The 17968-nt window shown below is 38.5% G+C and overlaps 1 protein-coding gene across 2 annotated transcripts; it reads right to left on the bottom strand.

Annotated features, from left to right (window-relative positions):
* Window positions 1-11704: 11704 nt before the first annotated feature.
* LOC116319333 lies at window positions 11705-15708 on the bottom strand. Of its 2 annotated transcripts, XM_039610517.1 has the most exons (7): window positions 15538-15704; window positions 15325-15387; window positions 15049-15190; window positions 13516-13866; window positions 13078-13158; window positions 12718-12803; window positions 11705-12555 (listed from the first exon to the last, which is right to left on the bottom strand). In XM_039610517.1, the coding sequence occupies exons 3-7, from the start codon at window positions 15107-15109 to the stop codon at window positions 12436-12438; spliced, it is 699 nt and encodes a 232-aa protein (XP_039466451.1). In that variant the 5' UTR covers window positions 15110-15190; window positions 15325-15387; window positions 15538-15704; the 3' UTR covers window positions 11705-12435. The 2 variants fall into 2 exon arrangements, with proteins under 2 accessions (XP_039466451.1, XP_031594487.2); XM_031738627.2 differs by lacking the exon at window positions 15325-15387 and having other exon boundaries at window positions 15538-15708.
* Between the last annotated feature and the right edge of the window lie 2260 nt (window positions 15709-17968).

Here is a 17968-nt window from a genome sequence, read left to right as displayed (position 1 = left end):
CCTAGTGGCTACACAAGCCAGGAAGTACCAACGACCGGATTTGGTGTGTGGTAGTAACAGGTAAATGAACTTTTTTTTTAAATTATTTGAATATATATGAGGGCTTGTGTATAAATACACAAACAATACACATATGCTTTCAATTGTGTAATTTAAGTGATCTAGGTAGCTCTGTTTTGAAGTTCAGTTAACGCTAGAAATGTGTTTTGGAGTTTGTACGTGCTTTTTGGAGTTTTTACATGTTTTGTCTCTAGGGGCCACTGTATATATTTATATATAAACATATATAAATAAAACCACTTTTTTTTACATTAGTAATTCCTTTTATGCATAATTTTATATTATTGTTAATAATCAATTAATTAAAGCAACAAAACAAGCTGAAGAGCCGTTTCGGAGCCAAAAGAGCCGGCTCTTTTTAGTGAGCTGGGCCGAAAGATCCGGTTCTCTAAAAAGAGCCGGAAATCCCATCACTAGTGAACTTGACTTTAAGTGACTTACAGGTTTCTTTGAAAACGACTTTGTTATATCCAGGTTCTTCCTTTTTGCTGCCATCCTCCTCTCCTCCTTGCAGGTCCTCGCAGCGCAGGCTTGCTGCTGGTAAAACTAAACAGAGCTCCCTAAAAGGCACAGCCAATCACATTGGCCATATTTGTCACATGAGGTAGGACTCCAGTAGAGAATGTAATTTAACTCTTTCTGCACTGCAAGGTGAATGAGAAGCTACCAGATCGTTTTTTTTTTCTTTCTGTCGGTTTTGTTTTTCTTTACTCGAAGAGATCAAATTATTGGTGGGGACAATTCAATAATTGCTGGATATTGGTGGGGACATGTCCCTTCTGTCCATGCCAAACCTTCCCTTGATATAAGTCTAATGAAAGATCGTGCTATACTGTTATAGATATAGAATACCCAGCAGTGTATGAATTTGTTTTGTGTGAGGCATCAGTTGGGCGTCAACAACAGCTAAAAAAAAAAAGAGTTAAATAATTAATTCAATCAATCAATCAATCTTTATTTATAAAGCACTTTTCATACAAAAAAAAAAAAAACTGTAGCACAAAGTGCTTTACATGGTTAAAAGCAGCCCACCCCACCCTCCCACTCACTTCCCACACTCTCATTAACAGAAATGATCATGAATACACACATTCCCCCCCCCCCACACACACACACACTTAAAGAATGATATTAAGCTGGGTACACATTAGCCAAGTGAGGAAACACTATCACAGGAAGCCGTCTGCACCGGGAGCCAGTCACAGACCGCAGCCTCCAGGCTGGGCACACAGCAGGAGGGAGGCAAACAAGCCCCCCAGCCAGGCTGAGAAGACCCACAGAGCCCCAGCAGCCACAGTCGATCACAGCCCCGGTGCAGAGAGCCCCCTCCGAGGAAACACTCGAGATATAACCTAATAAGAATATAAACAGGATAAAGAGATAAAATCTTTATCCAGTTCTGACTTTTTAGGAACCAAAAAGTCAGAACTGCACCCTACTGGTCACTTTGTTGGTTACATCTGTTTAAATTCATGTTAACACAAATATCAAATCATAAAATGGTATCAGCTCAGTGCATTAAGGGAATCTACTACTGGGGAAGAAAGGTGATTTAAAAGATTTTAACATACTTTGTTATTCCAGAGAAAAACCTGTTTCCTGAGAAAGAAAAAGTACAATCTACATGGACAGCAAACGGCAACTGCAACAAGTTAAATAGGACAGCAGACACCCTAAAGGTCCTTGGATTCAGGCTAGTCATGGAAAACTAAACTAATAGAAACTAAAACATTACTGCTGGTAACACTTACCTAACCTATACTCAAAGTTACAGCAGTATTGCAGCCATCTGACTTTGAGGAAGGAGGCAGGGTGTATGATTTAGCCTTTTTTTTTTCAGCTTTATTTGATAGATAGAGTAAAGCAGAGGCAGAGAGAAGGGGACACCCTTTGCCATGGGTCGGCTGCTCAGTTGTATGATCCGCATGCGGTCACCCGGTCAATGTACTGGGCTAAACCGGCACCCATGTTTTAGCCTTTTTGATGATTTTTTTCAATAAATGAAAAATACATGATATAAAATTTTAACTGTCCCTGGTTATTTCATATGTTTCTGTGATAGATTCATGCTTAATTTAGTTCATTTATTTATAAGAGAAGATGATAAAAGTGTAACATTAATTAAAAAACATGTCTAAAATATGTGATTACAAAATATGGGTTTGTTCAATATGTAAAGTGCTGTAGAGTTTGTATGAGGTAGAGTTTGTAATGGTCACATGACCAGGGTTTGGTTGAGAGCACAACCATGGCATTGTGGAGCTAGCATGGATACGGAGCTACAGATGCATCTACAGCCTCAACGTTAATGTTATTCTGCATGTGGTCCAAGAAGCGCACATGGTATGGTTTCATGTATATTGTTTGTATAATGTTGCATACGTGCTCTACACTCTCAATAAGAGGACATTTTAGTGATATCCATCATTTTGCATTTTTTCTGCTCTACTTGCACAAGGCTGTTTATGGACACTGATATGAGAGACTGATAAGCTCAAAATATTTATGTTGTAAACTTTGTGTTTCTTCAATTTTCACGGTGTCTCAAGACAAGAGTGAGAGAGAAAGAAAGAAATTTCCAAAGACATCAGTATGATGCGTGGCCATTCTTTGTTGGACTCCTGTAGTTACAAAAACGTTGTACAAAACTGTCATATAACAGGCTGGGAGGATACTCGTACTTGTACTTTGACGTCCCTTCACATGATTATGTAATTAACCAGTGTCAGGTATATGTGTGTATATTTTAAATTGTATAATTACAACTATATTTAAGGTGCATTTCTTATGTACATTTTAGGCCGGGAGTAAATTTGCTATTGATGTTTTTCATTGATGAAACAGCAGGATGTCCTCTCTTCCTCGCTGGCTCCATGTCGCTAATTTGCGGCACACTGGTTCACTATCTCTCGCACAAAATCAACACAACACAACACGACACAAATCCTGCCAATCACTTCTTTATGAACCACTGAATCTAGCACTGAAGCAGTGATGTACTGATTGAAGGTTAGTTTGTCACTGATCATGTGACTTTGTTCAGATGAACCAAGCTGTGCCACAGTGTTTCTGAAGCATGGAGTGTTTTTTTGTTTGTTTGTTTTTTTAATATGCTCCGGAGCCTCAGCTTCAAATGGACCAACACTATTTTATGACTTTTCAGTTTAGTGATCAACTCTTTCATCTGTTGTTTCCTTTCTTTAAAAAGTGTTGGCAAAGGCATATCTATCTGTTTCTATGTAATTAGCAGTGATGGGAATAACGACGTTACAAGTAACGGCGTTACTTTTTTCAGTAACGAGTAATCTAACTAATTGCTATTCCTATCGTTACAACGCCATTACAGTTACTAACAAGAAAATGCAGTGCGGCCGCGTTTCTCTGCTTATGACCAAACCCCCCCCCCCCAAAAAACAGGAAGTTTTAGGAGTGACTTAAAGAGAGCAAGAGAGAGAGAGTGAGAGAGAGAGAGCAGAAAAAGAGAGAGCGCGAGTTTTGAGATGTGAGAGATTTGTGACGTTTAGCGTGTTTGGAGTGTGTAGTTAATGTGTTGTCTTGTGTAGTTAGTGTGTAGTGTTGTGGATAGTTTTGTGTTGTGTGTCAGAACAATGAGGCGACTGCTGTCTCCAGGTAGAAACAGGAGTGATACACCTGCTGCTGTCAGACCTGCAGGTATCAGGCTGTGATGTTCTCCTTTATAGTGGACAGAAATGATTTTTTTGGAGTGGCACAAATAATTTGTGGCATCTTATTGAAGAACAGCTGATTGTTCTGTAAATAGTTTGAAATGGTTATTTAAAAAAGAGGGCAAAAGGTAAATGGCTGCAAATAAATTTGTTGTTTGCAAAACTTGTGCATACGATTTTAAAATTGACAATTTATATTTGCATTTAAAGTTATGAAATATGATTCATTAAACATGTTTGTGGTTGTTACAGTAAAAAAATATAACTTTTTATACTCAGGTTATATGTTTTTGTCTGATTTTAGATCAATTGTGTTAATACAGTATGTCAAAATGAAAACATAACCATAAATTCAGACACGTGAGGTTGTGCTGAAAAGAATGATACCAAACAAGGCAAAGTAAATAGTTTTTGAAGGTGAAATGTGGAGGTCAAATCAAAAGTATTAAAAAATGGCCAATTATACCCTGGACCCCAGAGGGTTAAACGTTTTTTTAAAGTAAAGTAATAGTTACTTTTCAATTAATTTCAAGTAATTAATTACTTTTAGAATATTGTAACTCAGAAGAAGTAACTAGTAACTCTAATTAATTACTTTTTCAAAGTAACTTGCTCAACACTGGTTATATTAGAAATAAAAATATTAATGACAAACCTTACTTGACAGAAAAAGTTGGCTCATTGTAAATGCAGAACTTTCTTGAGAATCACTGAGTTTTAAGGTTCCTTTAGTGTCTGAATACCATTAAAGAAACTAAAAGGAATTTAGTTTTATCTGTCAGACACAAAGTACCATCTGGTGCTCTGAACACTGAGGTAAATAAAACTGGAAATGTAACGGTGACTCAGTTTTCATAGGTTTTTATAGACATTCATGTTGCAAAAGCTGAAAACCTGCTCCATCTGTACTGATGTAATCTTACTTATCCCAAAACATACTGCGCCAAAAACTGGTCCACCACATGGATCTGATTCACAACAGAGTAACATAGTGTACGCTGTTAAGTGCCAGGAGGATTGCCAGGATTTATACATCAGAGAAACCAAACAACCTCTGGCAAAGTGGATGGCACAACACACAAGAGCTACCTCATCAGGCCAGGACTCTGCAGTCTATTTACACCTACAGGCCAGTGGACACTCTTTCAATGATGAGGATGTACCAGAATCAGAAAGACTTGATTTATCCCCAAAGGGAAATTAACATACAACAGAGCAGCATAACATCGAAGATAAGAACAATAAGAACAGGCAATAAGACTGAGATAATAGATGCACTGAATATACAGAATATACAGTTTTAAAATTACACAGTTTTAAAATTAAAGTGACTAAAAGTGAATAAAGTGTCGGCAGTATAAAAAGAATGTAGAGCAGTTTATGTTTCTGGCATGGAAAATGTTCTTATCTGCTCGAGTTAAAAAGCAGAGTGGCTTTGGGGACAAAGGTGGCTCTCCTCCTCTCAGTCCTTCAGGAAATGCAGCGGAGGTGTCGCCCAGAGGGAAACCATTGAAATGCGGGGTGAAGAACACGAGAGGGGTCGTTTATGATTCAGGTTGCCTGTCTGAGGGCCTGTTGGCTGAAAACCTGTGCTGAGTTCTGACAGGCAGGCCAATGATTTTAGAGCACAGTGCAGTGTGCTGCAGTCTGTTCCTGTCCTGAAGGCTGAGGGAGTGGAACCAGCAGGTGATGGAGAAGGTCATGATGCTTTCCAGGAAGGCATAGTAGAAAGTCATTATGATGGGTGTGCTGACTCCAAAGGAGTTGAGTTTCCTAAGGAGGTATAGCCGTTGGTGGCACCTCCTGAGAATCTCCTCTGTGTTGGCAGAGAATTTCAGGAGGTTGTCAAAGATGGTTCCCAGGTATTCGTACATATGTATACCTCCACTGGCTTCCTGTGGACGGTGGTGGTGACTAGTGGTGCAACGGATCATGGTTGACACGAAATCCGAACCGATCCCACTCCACGGTTCGGTACGCACATGATCCGAAGATTCGTAAAAAGGAAAAAAAAAAGTATGTGTATGGTGCGTGTGGTCAGTTTGTCAAGGGGTAGTTATTGGCAGCGCTAGCGGTCCAAGTAGCGGAGTAGAGGAGTTTGCGGCATTTATCCCTTTAAGACCTACCATAGCACCAAGTCCGCCAGAGCTTATATTATATTTTTACATGCTGTAGTGCCATTTTTGGGAGCATTTCAAGTTGATATACATCAATACAACCATTATAGCCCAAATTTTAATAATATGTAAATTGCAAAAAAGTGCAATAAACTACAAAAAAATTGAGAATCGTTTTTGTTTTTTTAACATATATTTCTAGTTAGAGAAATTTAAGAGGCTTATCCCTCAAAACTGTAAATACAAAAAAGTTGCACAAAATAGTTTCCCACCACAGGAAATTTATTTCAAGTGTCTTCATAGTTATATAGTTATAGTCATATTTTTGAAATACACCAATTTTTATATACTGCAGAAAAACGAAAATAAGTATTATAATGCAAATTTGCAGAACAAACAGCATATGCATCAAAATAAACTATTTCCAGCAGTGCAATATGAGTCCTCAGCATCCCAGAAACAACACAGAAAGTCATAAAGTCAAACATAACTTTTAAAAACACCAGTATAGGCTCATGAGGCCCTGATGGTAAAAAAACCCCACTACATTTCCGCAAAATGACATCACTTCCGGTTCCAGGCAGGTCACGGTGGATATGCGATAGGTCGCGCTGATGGACGTAGGAAGTGTTACGAACAGCTGATCGGATCGGCAAACCGTGTTTCTGGAATATTATGTTTTTGTTGTTGCAAGTGCTTTTTATGCAATTTTTGCAAAGCTATATGTGGAAGGAAACTGTGACCTAGGACAAGCTGATGGCATAAGATGTAAGTACAACTCCTCCGGTTTCATATGCAAAAAAAATAATTGCGCTAGCTTACGTGATTGCAGTGCTACCGGGATTTAACAATAGTTACGCAAAACTAAGCGTGCCTGCTCCGACCGGTTTTAAAGGGTTAAGCAGCCCTTTGCTGCCCCAGTCTGACCGGGCTAAAGCTATTACAAAAGCTAATGGGGTGTTTAGCTGCAGACGGGAGGCCGTATTCCGTTGTGCAAAACAAGGGGTTTAAACTGTGATGAACGTGCTTGAGCCACGCTATGATATCTCGTTGTGCGTCCACTTCAGTGTGACAAGATCGTTCCAAGCATGTATGAGCAGGAAAAGTCTAAAGTTATGGCTGAACTGTCCCAGGCATCTTCTGTTGCTCTAACTACAAATGGGTGGAGCTCCAGGGCAACGGAAAGCCACGTGACCGTGACCGCTCATTATATCACAGCGGAGAGGTAGATACAAAGCCCTGCACTGCCCTATACATTTCATTAGATTAGATGAAACTTTATTTATCCCTCGGGTGGGTTCCTCCGCGAAATTCAGTTTCCAGTAGCACAGCACCGACAGAAGTTGGAAAATGTGAGCAGAAATATACCATATATAAACAAATATAAATACATATATAAATACAATATAAATAGGAATAAGAATACAAGGGAACGGCACATTTCAAGTATTGTTTTTGTCAATATCGTTGGATATTAACAAAAACTATTGCACAGTGAAAAGGCACTACAGCTACTTGTTCCCCCCTCCTCTGTCCCCGTTTCCCCTCCAGTGAGGAGTTAAACAGTTTGATGGCGTGTGGGACAAAGGACTTTTTAAGTCTGCTGGTCCTTGACTTTGGGAGAAGCAACCTGTCACTGAACAGACTCCTCTGGTTGTTTATGGCCGTGTGCAGAGGATGCAGAGGCTGCCCAGCATGGTCCATAATGTCCATATTGCACCTTAATTTGTTTTTATATAAGTGCGTGGAATGAGTCTTCAGTTGAATGTTTTTTAATAGGCAAAAAATACTTAAATAAGTAAATGGCGAGTCGAATTTTTTTCTTTTTTTTCTTTTTGCTGATCCGAAAATTGATCCAATCCGTGACCTAAAACTGTGATCCGATCCGAACCGTGAGATTTTTGATCCGTTGCACCACTAGTGGTGACTGAAGCAGCCAGATCCCTCTGCCTACTGGAGAAGGTCACCACCATCTCTTTGGTTTTGCTCACTTTCAGTTCAAGTTTGGAGCTGTCACACCACTCTACAAACTCCTGAAGAGCAGCCCCGTGGTGTTGTGAGGATCCTGACAGCAGTGACAGGAGAACTGAGCATATTTAACCAGGTGACAGTTGGGCTGTGTGGATCTGCAGTCATCAGTGTAGAGGATGAAGAGCGGGGGGAGAGCACACAGCCCTGGGGGGAGCCAGTGGAGGTGGAATGGAGACCGGAGAGAGAGTTGTTGACCCAAACTTTCTGAGTCCTGTTGGTCAAAAAGTCCAATATCCACAGGATCAGCTGATCATCCAGGTGAAATCAGGTGGAAAGTTTAGTGGCCAGGATATGAGGCTGTTTGCAATCAGCAAACAGAAGTCTGGTGGAGGAGTCAGGGAGCTCCAGATGTTTGTGGATGGAGTCCAAGATGAAGATTTTTTGCATCATCGACACCTCTGCGTGCATGGTAAGCAAACTGGAGTGGGTCCATCAGGGGGTCAGTTGCTCTTACGATGTGCTGTTTTACGATCTTCTCCATGGCCTTCATCAGCAAGGAGGTGAGGGCCACAGGACAACGATCATTCAGAGACTTTTATGTACTTACATTTTTTAAGTGTGCTACTGGAAACCGCGTAAAGCATCCATGAAACACATGAAAAAGGACACTGAAATATAACTATTGTTTATCCAGCAAACTTCACTGTCTGTCTGTCCTCCTCACTCAACTACAACATGACCTGTACTGTAAACAAACACTGAACACTTTCTTACAAACTAAGATGATAACACACATCAGCTCATTCACTGAAAATTCCCTATATACCAAGAGGTTAGCTAAAATTCTCTAGTGATTTAATCTTGTTTCAGTGTCAGAGTTAATCACTCATTCCTGTTATCACTGTCATTGACACACTGCTAATAATTAATTTAATTCCCCCAAAACTGTAAATAAACATTTGCGCAACAGCAACAATGGTGATCTATACTAACATGCAGAGTGCAGTTTAAGACAAGTACATCTAAAACATATAAACAATCCCTCATATCCAAAGCCGAATGAGACAACCTGCACTTATTTTCTGTTACCAACATACAAAAGAACAACAAAAGAAACACAAATTGTATTTTAATACACATATAATATTTATCAAGGTTAAGAATGTAATCCTGCAGTTAGAGATTCAATCATTCTGCATTACTATTTATTCAATGAATATGAGTCTGTTTCTGGTTGTTTGCACAAGAAATTACCAGTGACCTGCTGAGATCATTTTGTATCTCTGGCAGTGCTCATCCTGTTCCTCTGTGCACAAACCATCAGGTATCTGTCCTGCTGATGGTTTAAGGACTTTCTGTTGCCCCGTCCAGCTCCCCTGAGTACCTGCCTGTCTCCTTGAATCTCCTCCATGCTCTTGAGGCTTTACTGGCAGACACAGCAAGCCTTCTGGCAATGGTACGCACTGATGTGATATCCTGGAGGAGCTGGACTGTACAACTACTGTAGAGTCCAGAGATTGCCTCATGTTACCAGTAGTGACAGGTTTCACTGACTTGATACCTGGATAAATAAAGGACTAATAAAATAATAATGAATGTGCTACTAGCTGGGTGGGAAACCCTGGGTCGATGTATTGAGTCCTTGTGTCCTGATCAACAGAAATATATCCAGGACTTCATCAAAAATAAAGACATCTGCAGCTTTAACTTGGATAATAATATTTGTGTCTTTCAGTTTTCATACTTTCAAAAACTGAACCCAAGTTTTGTCCTTTTGATAAAAGAAATGGATCTGTGGCATTTACATTTTCAAGTGTTAAATATTTATGATCTCTGTTTACGTGTCACTAGTTTCATTTCAATATTTTTTTTCCTCTTATGCAGTTTTAAAAGTTTTAAAAACACAAAGTCAGTCTGACATTTGTCAAATATAGAATCATTCATTTTTAAATCATTTTTTTTCATTACTTCATCAGGAGCTACACTGAAATGGAAAAACCCTTTAAGTAATCACCACGATGGACTGTATTATAAATCAGAGTGATATGCAGGAGAGGGTGTTTTCAGATGAAACTGAAACTGATGTTTCCTCCTCTGTAGACTGTCCCAGTGATGGATTCAGCTGGTAGAGCAGTGAGAAAACACTTCACAACATCCAATCAGAGCTATTTTATGCAAAATTAAGGTGTAGTTTATCCCTCAGGTGTCTCAGGGTTTAAGTCTGTTTTTTCCATGCAGACACTATATTATTGAAATATTATATGACAATAAACTTGTTGAATCTTGAATCAACATCTTAACGTGAAAAACTCATCACCTTACACCTTCTTCTTCTCTTAACTTTGGACTTCTCAGATTTCTTGGATTTTTCCTCACATATACTATGAAGTAGCCCCTTCACTGAGATATGGTGGCCAAATTAAACAGTCGACACATTCAGTTCTCTTTCAGGCAGATCTGTTGATGACCTTGTTATTTCTCTGTTCCTGGATTTAGCTGTGGTGTGTTTTCCTTTTTGTCTGAGTTGGTAACAATAGTCTCTGCAGGCTACACACACAGGAAGAAATAATAAAGTGTTAAAATGTATTTCATATTTGTTACATTTCAGTATTGTTTATTGTACAGGGCCATTAAATCTTAAATAGCTTTTCCACTGTGGTCATGAAATGATCACACAAAAATGTAAATTGTGAAATAAAATTGCCTTTACCTTTTAGTTTTTACACCATAACATTTAAATGTGGAAGAAATAATGCCTGACTTTAATTATTGTTTTAAATTACTTTTATTTCAACCCCTCTCCCTTATATACAGTTCGTTATTAACAAATATATTTCCATGTCCATCACTTAACCCAGATCTTTCATACTGAGTTGTTGTCACAGCTGTGTGCAGTGCAGAGCTACAGGACACAAGAGGCAGAGCTGATCATATTCAGGCAACAGAGCAGAAGTAAACATTTTAAAAACAGAACAAAGCAGATTTATATACAACAAGAAGAACAGGAGTATTTCTACACTGGACACTGATCGAGGGTTAGAAACAAGAAATAAATTAGCTGCAGGTGAGAGCAGCTCTATCCTGGGAAAAACTTTGGATTGGGAACATAAACCTGACCAAGATCTTGGAGTCTTTCTGAGAGGAAGAGTTCACTGATGGATTTGAATTTAAGATGTCCCTAAAAAAATTCAATTACAGAAAAAAGATTTTTAAAGTATATTCATAGATGTCTTGTCCAGTTTACATCCAGACATCATGTGTTCAGTTCCTGAAATCAAATTTCAAGTTGTATAAATTTGTGTTAAGCTTTTATTACCGAAGCTCTGATGTTGATGATGAAGGTCGATGAATAAAGAGAAAGCAGAGGGAGGAGAGATGCCCTCAGCTAGTTTAACCTCTCAGTATCCAGACTGCAGTTATCTGTCGGTGAGTCGGTCCTCACATCAGCATCAACAGCTGAGGTTCATTCAGTAGACAGCGAGGACACAGAGACTGTGCAGGGGAGGAACTGTGAGGACATCACCAGCTGATATGAAACACTTCAGTAATCATCACATTTATATGGACAGTTACATCTGAATATATCAAATCAATAAGTCAAGTCAGAGCCAGTGCAGCACAGAGCCTGTTACTGCCCTGTTTCCTAAATGACTGTGACTATAAACTACTGTATGTACTGTAAACCATCACATACTCCAGCACTTCTAAACTATTTGTAGCTTAAAGCTGTCGTCCCCAACCTTCAGCATCATATATAATTTAGAAAACATGCTGTTATATTAAAAATACAGCAGCAGAACAAACGATTAAAAAGTTTTATGTTCAGTCTGGAATAAAAATTAAAATTAAAAACACATCAAACACCTGAAGTGGTTTTGTTGATCAAGTTTATTCATTTAAGGAAACAATATAAATAATATACACACTGTGTACAAACCAGTATGCATGTTTACTATAAATATAATATAAACAACATTGTGCAGGCAGATTAACAGGATGCTGCCATCTACTGACTGATCTGCAGAAATGCTGTTTGTCAGAAATCAGATTTTTTTCTGACAAACAGATTTTTTTAACGATGTCACTGAAACATCCAGTCAGAGTTTATATCGTGCTGTTCAGTTTATCTATTCCCCCACTCATCATTCATAGCAGGTTTCTTTAAACCCACTTAAAATCAATATAAATCACAGATTCTTTAAAGTTTTGGAAATCTTGTTCAACTCGATCCAGCTGGTTTGTCTCAGAATGAGTTGAAAGATGTCAACATGAGACTGAAGCCCTGGATTCAAATGTTTCCCTCCGCTGGTTCTTGACACCAACTTACTGAACATCTCGTTACCTTGTTCAGTAAGCAGCAGAGTGGGACAGAGCTGAGTGAGAGCTGGTTGGAGCTACAGGGCCACACAGGAGCTGATCCAAGACTTCAGCTCCAAACACTGTAAATGAAGTGAACTCCAGCATAACCCAGAGGTGTGTGTGTGTGTGTGTGTGTGTGTGTGTGTGTGAGAGAGTGTTGTGCCGGGTTCAGGTAAAAACTTGTTACAAGCCTCAAACTAAAAATTTCCAAATATCAACATGTTGTTGTGATTAGTTTCTATTCACAGTCTGGCTCTACAGTTTCCAGCTGTTCTTGTCAGTCCTGACACTGAATGAGGAGTTTCACCTGCTGAAACGTTCGTCATCGTGAACTCCCTGGATTTGTGTGAGGAAGTTTCAATCTGTTTAAAATTGAAAGACAATTCAAAGATTTACTGAGTTATACCGAGTATAATTTAAGAAACTTTAAAGTTTGACTGAGAGCAAACATACTGACAGGAACTGATATTTTATATTTACAGCACTTCACAAATATTTTTTTTTTTTATCTCTGACAGACTTACTTGGTTTAGACATTTCAGAAGAAGCACATATCCACACAGCATCAGCAAGCCACACATATATACAGCAAGGATAATTATTCCCCACACTAAAAAGAAGAAATTCCACAGTTACATTATAAACACAATTCAGTATTCATGATAAAAACAAGCAGATTTTTTTTTTAATGGAAAAAAGGAAAACTCAGAAGCCCAGGATGTGTTTATGGATGGGTTTTACTTTGTTTGATGTATTTTTAGAGCTAATGCAGCTCTGAATTTTGCCACAGATCACCTGCCTTATCTGTACTAAAGAGTGAATAAATTATCTTAATATTTAAGTGAGCTTTAAAGACTTCATTTATTTTTGTGTTTTATTTTTACCTTTGACTTTGGATTCTTTATCCAGATCTGGTCGGATTCTTCCAGGTTGCCGAGATTTTTCTTTTTTCTCAGACTTTGATTCTGAAATAAAATAAAATATATTTTTTTTATATTTCATATACATTTGAAATCTGATATAATATTTTGGCAGTGAATTAAGTTGCTGTGATGCTGTATTTGATCCTCACAAAGAATTCTGATGTTTAAATACAGCATCCTGTTTTGGGACACCATATTGTCGACTCCATTAATCAAACAGGATATTTAAAAAGAAAATGTTTGAAGGTGGAAACTTTCTAAACAAACAAAACCTTTTTCTTTTTTTGTCTATTCTAAAAACTAAATGGTAGATTTACAAATAATTATTTTATGTTTGGATCCAACCTTGATCTACTTTAACAGCTCACAGTGAACACGTGTATAAATGAATTGTCTTACCAGAGACGGTGACTCTGCAGCTGTTGTAGCCACGGCCATAACCTGTGTCCACCTCACACAGGTACAGACCTGAGTCATCAGTCCTGAGTCTGGACAGCTGGAGTCTGATTCGTCCTTCTCTGAGGGCGTCTTTGTCACTCTGGACTCGTCCTGAAAACTCTTCATCCTGAACTTCTGAGAACTCGACACCATCAAGGAGATAATACAGAGTTAAGTCATTATTCAGGCTACAGAGGATCCTCAGTGCTGAGATGGTCGTGTCTGGTTTGGTGGTGAACGTCCACTCCAGTGTGATGTCGTGGTTCTCCTCTGCCTGATAGGAGCTCTGCGTCACATCCACTACAAATGATCCTGTTGAGGAGACAGAGGAGCAGACACACTCACAACTTATTACAACATCAGAACTCCTTTCACAGTGAGTCAAAGACAACACTGTCAATAATCACTGCTTTGTTGGTTGATTGGTTCAAAAAGATCAAACACAGATCTACAAACTACAAAATCAGCAACAACAATAATCTGATGAAGTTCTGCTGTGACAAACATGGAAACAATGATTTTTCCTCAGCATGAAGGAAATAATGAGTGAGTAAGGAAGAGATATTTCTTAAATCAGGAGGTAGGAAATTCCAGAGTCGTGGAGCAGAGCAGCTGAAAGCCCTGCTCCCCATGGTGGCAAGACGGGGGGAGGGGACTGAAGATGATCTCAGTACTGACCAAGATAACTGTGATGATGATTTTGTTTCCATGACTTTCATCATGAATCTGTTGATCAGACTTATTCAGTATCTCTGCAGTCAGCACAGTTAAGCAGCCACAGTTTGACCATCCACCAAAATCTAAAGTCAATTTAAACAGCTCACAGAAAACTTGATTCACTGAGAGGTTTTGAAATCATGAAGAAGAAACTGGATGGTTGTAATTTACATGTGAGCTCTGAAAACATGTCACATTAGAAGGATTTCAGCCTGTAAACATCCACAGCAAACATCCACTCCCACTGAGATCTGCTACATGATAAATGAACACTGATGACATTTTAACTGTGTCCCTCCTGCAGATGGAGCTTAACATCAACTAATAACACAGATGTTACTTTAAACATTTATCAGCTCAGTTTGGAAACACAGAGACTCTGAAACAGTTTCAGGATTGTCCTGCTGGAGAAACAAAGCAAAACTCTTCACTGTGAATATGAAAAATGGAAACTACTGTTCATGGTTTGAGCAGGATTTTCACTTCTGCTGCTATGTGCATGCTGATGGCGTTCACAGTTTCCTCTTACATGCACGATTGCTGAGGTTTAGTTAAAGGAAGTTAAAGTGTCTCTACTCGTGGTCACGGGAAACTTGCAATGCTTTTTTTAAACAAAAGAAATAAATGGTTTACAAATTACATGTGAGCATTAAAAAAGTCACACTGGAAATATTTCAACACATAAAACTGAATCAGTGTTTTAAAACTACTCATCAGTTAATTATTGTTATTTAAAATGAACTCAAAGTAGAGTCTGTTAAAAACATACTTATTTACCTTTAACAAAATCCAAGCTGAGAATAAAAATCCACAGAGAAACAGAGTGAAACCAGTCCATGAAGACTGCTCAGATGATGGACGAGAACGAGCCCACAGTCTGACGACTGAAGTCAGTATACGTCTCCTCTTCACGATCAGCCTGCAGACAGTTAATCACTCCATGAAATCTCAACTCAACGATGCAAAACTCATATTTCTAGAAATATTTTTGAAAATAAAATTCAATGTCAGTGTTAAACAGAATTAAGTTGTTCCTAAAAGTGCAGAACTTGCCTGAAAAACATCACGTTTTCAGCTCCTTTCAGTGTTTAAGTGATTCACTGACAGCCGTCATCACTGACACATCAAACAGCAAAGAAGAAATGTTCACAGTGAATTTAATTAATTTACCAACATGTGATTAAATCTAGTTGACCAGCTGTGAGAGTCTATAATCTCCACAGCTGCTAATGTGACTGAGAGTGATAATAAATAAAAGCTGTTTACCTTGAAAGCAGAAGAGCGAGTTTAAAGACACGACACAGATTAGTACAAGAACACAATGACTGTAGGACGGAGCTTTGATTCTGGTACCAACCTGCAGTTTGTTGTTGAGCTGCTCCACCCACATTACTGCAACTGAGATTTTAGTGGTTTGAGTATTTCCTTGTTCTTGAGCCACTTCGGCTTTTTAGTTTTTAGTTTATGTTGGTTAAAACACTGTGATTAGCTCAAACTGAAAGCACAGTGAGTTTAATGGATCATGTTACAAAAAATGGATAACTGTTTGGTTATTAATGTTTTGTTGTTGCGTGAAAATCTGGATATAAAACAAATTGATCTTAGACTTTGAATCCATTATGATTCATTTGTTGATCATATTGATTGTCATTTTCTCTGAAAACCAGAAAATGTTTGATTCAATTTAAAAAACGTGTCAGTCTGCTGAGTCAGTGAAGCAGAAGTTGATTTTCTGACAAACATCATCCTCAAAATGTTCAATTTACATGGATGTGCAGCAGAGCGCTGTTATTGGTTACTGAGTAAATGTGTGACTAAGCTTCCAGTTATATTAGCTTTGAGACCTAAAGTTGAGGACTTTAGCAGCTCATCCATTTTATCTAAAAACAGTTTTTTCCCCTTCATCAAATTAAAGGAATGGTTTAAAAATCCTAAATGAAATAAACCGAACAAACTGTAGTTAAACTACTTTAATGGCACCAATAATCTCCTCCTGCATGCAGTGATGGTGAATGTTAGGCTGTCATCATGTCTGAAGTTTTGGAAAATTCACTTATTTAAACCACACAAGCAAAAACCCAAACATTGAACAAACACAGGGAACAGAAACTCCACTGAGACTCAAGTCAGAGTTACACTTCCTCAGTCACCTTCCTGTATTCTGGCTTCACTTAACCAGACATCAGTAATGATGATGAGAAGTGACATTAAGCTGGTCACTGATGTCAATGTAGCTGCAAACACATTTACATGAAGGAGGTGTAGCTGGCAGCATCTGACCAATCACAGACAAGGACATGACAGCTGACAGTAGCGAGACGAAGATCATAAAACTGTAAATCTATAAAAATATAAAGAGGTTACAAACACAACACAGACTGACAGTAACAGAGTGAGAGGAAAAGCTCTGCACAGTCAACAGGTTAGTATTAAACGTGCTGTGTGAGGGTCAGTGAGACTGGAAAAGAATCAATGTTGTTGGCATTTATCAGGACTAATAAAAGTTACAGCAGCACATGTTTGAACCCAGGACCTTCTTACTTTGAGGCACTTACTAACCACTGAATCATTAGTATTATTAAATCTATTCAATTTTTGTTTTTGTTTTTTGATACAGCAAATATGATGGCATTGGACATACGCTGTGTTAGAAGTAAAACATTCAGGGGAGAATAAGGCTGCTAAAAGCTTTGGTGGAGGGAATTTCCCAAATTTGTTTTAATGCTGGTGAAAAATGCTGGACTGGACTGTGTCCTGTTCTTTGGAAGAATCACAAAGAAACTTCCAACATGAAACATGGAAACATTTCACTGAAGATCCTGAACGTGTTGGAGGAAGACAACAGCAGATACAGATGTTTCACTCTCATTTACACATGTTTCCACGCAAAGCTATGGAGCAGAGCGAACTCAATGATTGCTGAGTGTTTATGAATGCAAACTCAAATTTTTGTGAAAATAAAACCTCTGTCATCAAATTTAGGTCAAACATCGATGAGAGACATCACCTCATCCAAAAACTCTACAAACTTTAGATTCTGAGGACTAGACGCCAAGAAAGAGAGAACAGTCCCTTTCTCTGTATTTTTTTTATTTTTGGTTTAGTTTCTGTCTGATAATTTATTTTCCACATGAGTAACAGATACAAGTCAGTTTGTAACTATAGTCCTATTAGAGTAAAGAGCATGAGGACACGCCTGCTTTAGGGCTTAACTAGTGATTGACAGGCAGCTACTATATCTGTTGATGGTGATGGACAAACACTCAGCTCGAAGTTTTAAAACAGTTAAAACAGCCTGTTTGTCGCCCCCTACAGGCCTGCAGGACATTCACAAAAAGAGCTCCCACCAACTGCAGCAGTCACAGAGGCTGCAGAGACGTGTTTGTAGGAAGCAGAGACTCATGAGCATGTGTGGGACAAGTCAGTGACAACAATGTTTACTGGTTTAAAACAGAAATCCGATAGTGGCCTCTAGTGTCCAGCTCTGGTCTGAAATGATGAGTCAAATTAACCCTTTAAGACCTACCATAGAACCAAGTCCGCCAGAGCTCATATTATATTTTTACATGCTGTAGTGCCATTTTTGGAGCATTTCAAGTTCCTATACATCAATACAACCATTATAGCCCAAATTCTAATAATATGTATGCATTAAGTGCATAGTAATTACATAAATTGCAAAAAAGTGGAATAAACT

Source organism: Oreochromis aureus, linkage group 3, assembly GCF_013358895.1.
Source record: "Oreochromis aureus strain Israel breed Guangdong linkage group 3, ZZ_aureus, whole genome shotgun sequence".
Lineage (NCBI taxonomy): Eukaryota > Metazoa > Chordata > Actinopteri > Cichliformes > Cichlidae > Oreochromis > Oreochromis aureus.
This window is presented reverse-complemented; position numbering and strand designations above follow the sequence as displayed.

What these genes read in the sequence shown, in the direction of transcription:
- LOC116319333 (XM_031738627.2), bottom strand. Translation starts at nt 15,109, where the DNA reads ATGGACTGGTTTCACTCTGTTTCTCTGTGGATTTTTATTCTCAGCTTG. An exon ending in CAGCTTGGATTTTGTTAAAG is followed by an intron (nt 13,867 to 15,048) that starts GTAAATAAGTAT and finishes TCTCCTCAACAG; the next exon opens with GATCATTTGTAGTGGATGTG. An exon ending in TTCTGAAATGTCTAAACCAA is followed by an intron (nt 12,556 to 12,717) that starts GTAAGTCTGTCA and finishes AATTTTAAACAG; the next exon opens with ATTGAAACTTCCTCACACAA.